The sequence below is a fragment of the Salvelinus namaycush genome, chromosome 2, assembly GCF_016432855.1.
Source record: "Salvelinus namaycush isolate Seneca chromosome 2, SaNama_1.0, whole genome shotgun sequence".
NCBI lineage: Eukaryota > Metazoa > Chordata > Actinopteri > Salmoniformes > Salmonidae > Salvelinus > Salvelinus namaycush.
In genome coordinates this window covers 53,106,725-53,114,269 of record NC_052308.1, presented here as the reverse complement: position 1 = coordinate 53,114,269, position 7,545 = coordinate 53,106,725, and the positions used below count along the sequence as shown (strand labels likewise).

The window sequence follows — 7,545 nt, the reverse complement described above, 5'->3', positions numbered from 1 at the left end:
AAACGATGAGAATAGAAGGGTTCAGAACTTTTTTGAAACATCACAGCACAGTGGAAAAATATATGGCATCTAGAAATCAAAACTTGATGGTCTTCAGAGATAGATGGGAGGGGTTGAGGGTAGCTGAAGGGTGGGACTAAAAACAAACAAAAGATAGCTAATGTAAAATACACTGTGTCGGTAAAAATGTATATATACACTGAACAAAAATGTAAACACAACAAGTAAAGTGTTGGTCCTGTGTTTCTTTAGCTAAAAAATCGAATACTTTTTCCACACACACAAAAAGCTTATTACTTTCAAATTTTGTGCACAAATGCCTTTACATCCCTGTTAGTGAGCAATTCTCCTTTGCCAAGATAATCCATTCACCGGACCGGTGTTGCATAACAAGAAGCTGATTAAACAGCATGCTGTTTAATTTGCTGAGGAGTATTTCTGTCTGTTATAAAGCCCTTTTGTGGGGAAAAGGGAATTCTGATTGGCTGGGCCTGGCTCCCCAATGTGTGGGCCTGGCTGCCAAGTGGGTCAATTACGGTACTCCAATTAGGGGAGGGGTGGTAGGGTTAAGGGAAAATAATAAATAAGGAAAATATATTTAAAAATATATATATTTAAAATAATATATATGGGGGTTAGAAATGATGCAGACAATTATATTGATAGAAGCCACAATCTATCTGCAATATTAAAGCTGATCTACCCTCCCCTTTAAAAAAAAAAATAATAATAATAATTTAAACATTGCTTATGTCGCTTGTTGGTGTTTAGAAACATGTCTTTTTGCTCTTTTGATATAAAGGAACATCTTTTAGGAGTGATATTGGCCCTCCATTTGGCCTTCCATTTGACAAATCTGACCATAATTATATCCTCCTGATTCCTGCTTACAAGCAAAAATTAAAGCATACAGTGTAGACCTTGTTAACGTTGTAAATGACTATTGTAGCTGGAAACGGCATATTTTATGCAATATCTACATGCAGAGTACATTAGAGTGTCTAGTTTGAGAAACAGATGCCTCACAAGTCCTCAACTGGCAGCTTCATTAAATAGTACCTGGAAAACACCACTCTCAGCGTCAATAGTGAAGAGGCTTCTCCAGGATGCTGGCCTTCTAGGCAGAGTTGCAAATAAAAAGCCATATCTCAGACTGGCCAATAAAAATAAAAGATTCAGATGGGCAAAATAACACAGACAGACTGGACAGAGGAACTCTGCCTAGAAGGCCAGCATCCCGGAGTCGCCTCTTCACTGTTGACGTTGAGACTGGTGTTTCAGGTACTATTTAATGAGGCTACCAGTTGAGGACTTGTGAGGCGTCTCTTTCTCAAACTAGTCACTCTAATGTACTTGTCCTCTTGCTCAGCTGTCCACCCAGCATGCACCCAGTATCAACTTCTAATTTACTATCTTGTGGCAGGAGAATTAGATTCTGGGTCATGGTTAATTGTTTAGGGATTTGTGTGTGAGATACAGTAGGGTTTTGTTTCAGTACATGTGCTTGTAGTTATCATTACCATGCATATAATCCCACCGTATAAATCAGGCAAGACAGTCATACTTCAACCACTTCTATCATAAGAAATCCCACGTGTAAAAACCAGAAGAATCATGAGTGGATTTAAAGTTTAAATAAAGTTTATTGTTGTCTTCCTTTTGAGATTTCAGATTACAACAAATGAACAACAAGGCAATACGATAGAGTGCAAAAATAAATTAGGACATAACAAAACAGAAACAGTGAAGACCTACACACATTTGAGATGTGTAGGGGTGAAATACATGTAGGTGGTTGGATCCATGGTACAGCAATGTTCACCTTTAACCCACTGTACCAACATGGAATTACCATATAAACATATGGCTTTGGATATTGTGCGTTAATAAGTTATTGTTAAATAACACAGACATCAGTTGTTTGGACTGCATCATATGCTTTGAAAACAGAGATGAGCAACTGATCAATTGGGACTACAAAGACTGTTCCCAGATATTCTTAAATTCATCGCTAATCTTATTCAAGTGTAATTCACCTCTATTTTAACTAGGAAAATATGCTAATGTAACAGTGGAGGATTTCTGTTTTACAAGAGAATTAGAAAACAACTTTGAGGAAAATTAAAGTTCTCTACACAGCAGGTTTCTAAAGTGTCTTTTGAAAATAGCTAACTAGCTCAGTTAAATATTCTAGAATGATCTCTAGTCTGTGGTCTAAGGGCTTTTGGGCTCAGAAGTGACACATTTCTCTTTATCTCCCTCCGTCTCTTTCTCTCCCTACATCTGCCTCACCCTCTGCTCAAGACACTCTAGCTGCTTGGCCACCTCATTGGGAAGATCGTCATTGACCTGGATGTCAAAGTAGGCCCTGATATCCTCCACCTCCTTTTGCCAGAAGTCCTTAGACAGACTAAACAGCTCCTCCAGGTTCACCTGGTTCTCCCCCAGGCCCTCCAGGTTCAGGGAGCCCTTGCAGGGCAGGTAGCCCACGGCGGAGGGCATGGCTCCGGCTTCTCCATCCAGCCTGCGGAACATCCACTCCAGCACGCGGATGTTGTCCCCGAAGCCAGGCCACAGGAAGCTGCCGGACTGGCTCTTGCGAAACCAGTTGACATGAAAGATCTTCGGCAGCTTGGCGTTGGGCCGCCCGGCCATGCTCAGCCAGTGGGACAGGTAACGGCCAAAGTTGTAGCCGAAGAAGGGCCGCATGGCGAAGGGGTCATTCATGATCAACTTGCCTAGCGGATCGGAAGAAGAAGAGAGTTTGGTAAATATCATTCTTCAATTCAGCTCCATGTAATTTCCGCTGTCGTCTTGACATAAGTTTCTAAAAGTTGCTTTAGTCATCAATGCAGCAGGTTACACTTGGGAGTTTGACTTACCTTGGTGCTCTGCGGCAGCTGTGGCTTCTGATCTCATGGCAGCTCCGACAAACACGCCGTGTTGCCAGCTAAAGGCCTCATAAACCAGGGGGACACCTTCAGGTCTACGCCCCCCAAAGATGATTGCCTCAATTGGGACGCCTTCAGGGGACTCCCACTGGGGGTCAATGATGGGACACTGACTAGCTGGAGTGCAGAAGCGGGAGTTGGGATGTGCGCAGGGCTCTCCTATGGAAAGACAAAACAAGAGCGGAGAAAACATCAGTATACAAATCAAGGGAAGTGTGTTTCAAGAAGTGTGTTTAATGAAGAACCAGCCTTGTGGGGAACAGTCAGCCTTGTGTTGACCAGCCTTGCGGAGACTTACCATCCTGGGATGTCCAGGGGTTGTTCTTCCAGGAGGTCACCGTGACTCCCTCAGGGAGTTCCTGGTCCATGCCCTCCCAGTAGACACCACCATCGCTAGTCTCGGCCACATTGGTGAAGACGGTGTTCTTGCAAATGGTTTCCATGGCGTTGGGGTTGGTCTTTGCTGAGGTTCCAGGTGCCACGCCAAAGAAGCCGTTCTCTGGGTTAATGGCTTTCAGGTTGCCTTCGTCGTCGAACTTCATCCAGGCAATGTCGTCCCCAACACACTCCACCTTCCAGCCGGGGAGTGTGGGACTGAGCATGGCCAGGTTGGTTTTGCCACAGGCACTGGGGAACGCAGCTGCAATATACTTCTTTTGACCAGCAGGGTTAGTAATGCCCAGGATCTGAACAACAACAAAGAATAGTGCATTTTACATTTACATTCCAGAAGTAACTGACAAATTATAGTATTTTTTGCAATGTGGAATTAAAACAATCAAGTGAAACCATACTGTACTTGTGCACCTCAGCTGTTCTCACAGTACACTATGCACCTATTGGGTTATGTTTATTGTTACTCTGACCTTACCAGCATGTGTTCGGCCAGCCAGCCCTCTTCCATGGCGATGCGGGAGGCAATGCGGAGTGCAAAGCATTTCTTTCCCAACAGGGAGTTCCCTCCGTAGCCACTGCCAAAGGACACAATTGTTCTACGGTCAGGAATGTGGGCGATCAGGGTGAGCTCGGGGTTGCACGGCCAGTTATTGACCAGGGGTTCTGAGAGAGAGAGAGCGAGATCTTAGATTTGAATGGATAACGGTAGTATTGTAGGACTTTATTCTTACATTAATTTTACATTTAAATATAACCGGCATTGAACAGAAAAATAATGTAATTTGTTCCTTCGTTTTCAGAGTTTTCCATACATGTTGAAAGCATACCATTGTGCCTGACTTACTTTTGAGTGGCAGGGGGCAGCCCACAGAGTGAAGGCAGCGCACAAAGTCTCTGTTTCCCAATGCGGTCAGCACAGCCTTGCCCATGCGGGTCATCACCCTCATACTGGCCACCACATAAGGTGAGTCAGTCAGCTCTACTCCGATCTTAGACAGGGGCGAGCCCACAGGCCCCATGCTGTAGGGGATCACGTACATAGTACAACCTAAAATAAAGAGGAGTGAACAGAAGTGATTTTAGGACTCATGGTGATGGTGCAGCTAGTGTATGTCCTTCTGGTAAAGCATTGTGTAAAAATAAACAAAGACAGTCATCATATAAATATGCTCCCAATAATATAATCGGTAAACACCATTAACATGTAAATACAAGAGAAGATAATGCTACTCTCAGTCTTAACATTGTTTTGTGTCAATGTACCAGTAATACAGCAAAACATCCCAGTTGATTTTAGACTGTACCTTTCATGCAGCCTGGGAAGCGCAGGTCCATAGCCTTGTCCAACTCCTCCTGAGACATCCAGCGCCCAAGCTGGCTGATGCCACCTACTCGTGGAGACGGAACCGTGTCCCTCTGCTCCTGGGTCACGATGACCGTCTTGCTCTCCACGCGGGCCACGTCTCTGGGGTCTGTCCGGGCCAGCCAGCTGAAGGAGAGAAGAAAAAAAACAGACCATTGGATCAAGACTCATAATATAGCCACCGCCACCTCTCACCATTGTCACATTGTTTTTTCAAGTTTGAAATGGAGGCTGTAGCTATAACTATATGTGGAATGGTCAGCCCATAAGTTATTAGAAAAAATATCAAATCATATCGTACATATCCTTGTATATATGTGGTCATATGCCATTGTAATACTAGAGCAACATTTGCAACATCCATTAAATATTATAACAGGTCTTAAACTTTGTCTGCCTCTTCATCATGCTCAGACCAGCACACTACACAACCACAGTTATCAGAAACATTCAATTATCTCAGGGTCCCCTACTCAACATGACTTCTGTCCACTGAAACTGAATGGTGAGGTGACCTACCAGTTCTCATATTTGGTCAGCTTCTTGATCATGCCCTGCTCCTCCAGTTTGGCCAGGATGGTGTGGCTCTCCTCTTCAGAGCCGTCACAGATGTGCAGTGATTCGGGCTGACACAGGTTGATGTTAGTCTCCACAAACTCCCTGACGGCCGGGCTCAGTGCCCCCAGGTCCCCCTGGACAACCCGGACGCCTGTCTTGTTCTGGGACTGCAGCTGAGGAGGCATGGTTGGTTCTGTTGGCTGGAAGTGGATGTCACTGGAGAACTAGAGGAGAGAGGGAAGGATGGAGAAGGGATATGTTGAAAGAAATGGGCAGTTTGATCTTTCTGGTTGGTGTACAGTTGCCAAATAAGCCACAAACCACAAAAAAGACTGGTATTGAGTGTTTGTCAGGAAAACATATTGTCCAAGATTAATTTTTATCTGTTCAATGGTAGGATCACTATTCCATAATGTTACAATGAGGTATGATTTTTAATTTCCTCATATGTATTCAGAGAACAATGTAGATTGTGAACCCATGGTCCTGAATAGAGACTGCATAATATTAATAAACAAATATATACAACTTTATAAGTGGATGATTTATTTTACATATGTTTGCATTTTAATAAAATATTCATCTAAAACGAATAGAACTATTTTGGAGCAAAACAAGATGACAACATCTCCTTGCACCACGTCTCTTCACAAATTAAATGCATGGAAACAGGACAATGAAATCCTACAAAAAATATGATGTATAATATTGCAGTACCTTTTCTTCTTTGTTATGAAGAAGGAGTTAGCGTTGCCTCATCAGCTTAGTCTTGATGTGAGGTTTTGATGCTTGTTGTTCCCTGATGGGCTGTTCTTGAATTGTATCCAGTTAGGAGAAGTCTGTCTTTTTATACTTTGGGAATGTTTTGGGGGAAGGGATGACCAAAGGTGGCCCGTGCTCAAAGTTATTTGCATGAACTTATAATACCTTATGTTCAGCTCTTGGAAAACTATTTGACAGTCCTCAGTGAATCATTAATCCTAAGAAAATACGTAGTTGGGGGAGTTAATCATTCAACTGAGCATCTTGTTCTTTCAAAGTGATAGTTGCGCACAACCGTGCATTTCTCAAGAGTTGAACTTTGATCCATATTGCAAGTGATTCAACAGTTTCACTCTGAGCATCATTTGGTGTGCTGATCTTTGGCTGACTCTTGCGACTGGCACATTTTGGAGGCTCACCAAAGATGGACAATGATCTAAATGCTGACACTGCAAGACTATAAAGGAAAGTGCCGATCCTTGAAGTTCTAACAATTCTGCATATTGTTGACATGTCAAAATAAATGTAACTTATAATTGTGGATGTAAATATAAAACATCTAATAAAAATAGTTTTTCACATGCGCCGAATACAACAGGTGTAGACTTTACAGTGAAATGCTTATTTACGAGCCCTTTCCCAACAACGCAGAATTAAAAAATAAGAAAAATTGTCTGTTGGAAAGCAGACTGAACCAGGTTTCTTTTAGGATTTCACCTGTGCTTAGCTCTATTCTTTTTCTTTTTATCCTAAAAAACTCCCTAGTCTTGCCGATGACAAGCATACCCATAACATGATGCAGCCACCACCATACTTGAAAATATGAAGAGTGGTACTCAGTAATGTGTCGTGCTGGATTTGCCCTAAAAAGAACGCTTTGTATTCATGACAAAAAGGTCATTTCTTTCCACACATTTTTTGCAGTTTCACTTTAGTGCCTTATTGCAAACAGGATGTATGTTTGGGAATATTTGTATTCTGTACAGGCTTCCTTCTTTTCACTCTGTAATTTAGGTTAGTATTGTGGAGTAATCTACAATATTGTTGAACCACAGCCATTCAACTCTGTAACTGTTTTAAAGTCACAAATGTCCCTGAGTGGTTTCCTTCCTCAGAAAATACGACTGTATCTTTGAATTGATGGGTGTATTGATACACCATCCAAAGTGTAATTAATAACTTCACCATGCTAAGGGTAGGTAAATAAAGTTGAAACGTTATTAGAATTTGAGCACGTTTGTAAACTTGCTAGCTTAGCTAGCTAAACAGAAAATGCTAGGCTACTTTAATTCAACATTTTACAAAATAAATGTTATTTTTTATTATGGGATATGCCCATGTAACGGATGTGAAATGGCTAGCTAGTTAGCGGGTACGCGCTAATAGCGTTTCAATCAGTTACGTCACTTGCTCTGAAACCTAGAAGTAGTGTTTCCCCTTGCTCTGCAAGGGCCGCGGCCTTTGTGGAGCGATGGGTAACGATGCTTCATGGGCGACCGTTGTTGATATGTGCAG

At 42.4% G+C, this 7,545-nt stretch overlaps 1 protein-coding gene across 1 annotated transcript; it reads right to left on the bottom strand.

The window, feature by feature from the left end:
- Nucleotides 1–1,619: 1,619 nt before the first annotated feature.
- On the bottom strand, nucleotides 1,620–6,118 carry pck1 (phosphoenolpyruvate carboxykinase 1 (soluble)). The gene is made up of 8 exons (XM_039015107.1): nucleotides 5,986–6,118; nucleotides 5,230–5,492; nucleotides 4,652–4,836; nucleotides 4,192–4,395; nucleotides 3,823–4,010; nucleotides 3,250–3,637; nucleotides 2,883–3,110; nucleotides 1,620–2,738 (listed from the first exon to the last, which is right to left on the bottom strand). The coding sequence occupies exons 2-8, from the start codon at nucleotides 5,451–5,453 to the stop codon at nucleotides 2,278–2,280; spliced, it is 1,878 nt and encodes a 625-aa protein (XP_038871035.1). The 5' UTR covers nucleotides 5,454–5,492; nucleotides 5,986–6,118; the 3' UTR covers nucleotides 1,620–2,277.
- Nucleotides 6,119–7,545: the final 1,427 nt, after the last annotated feature.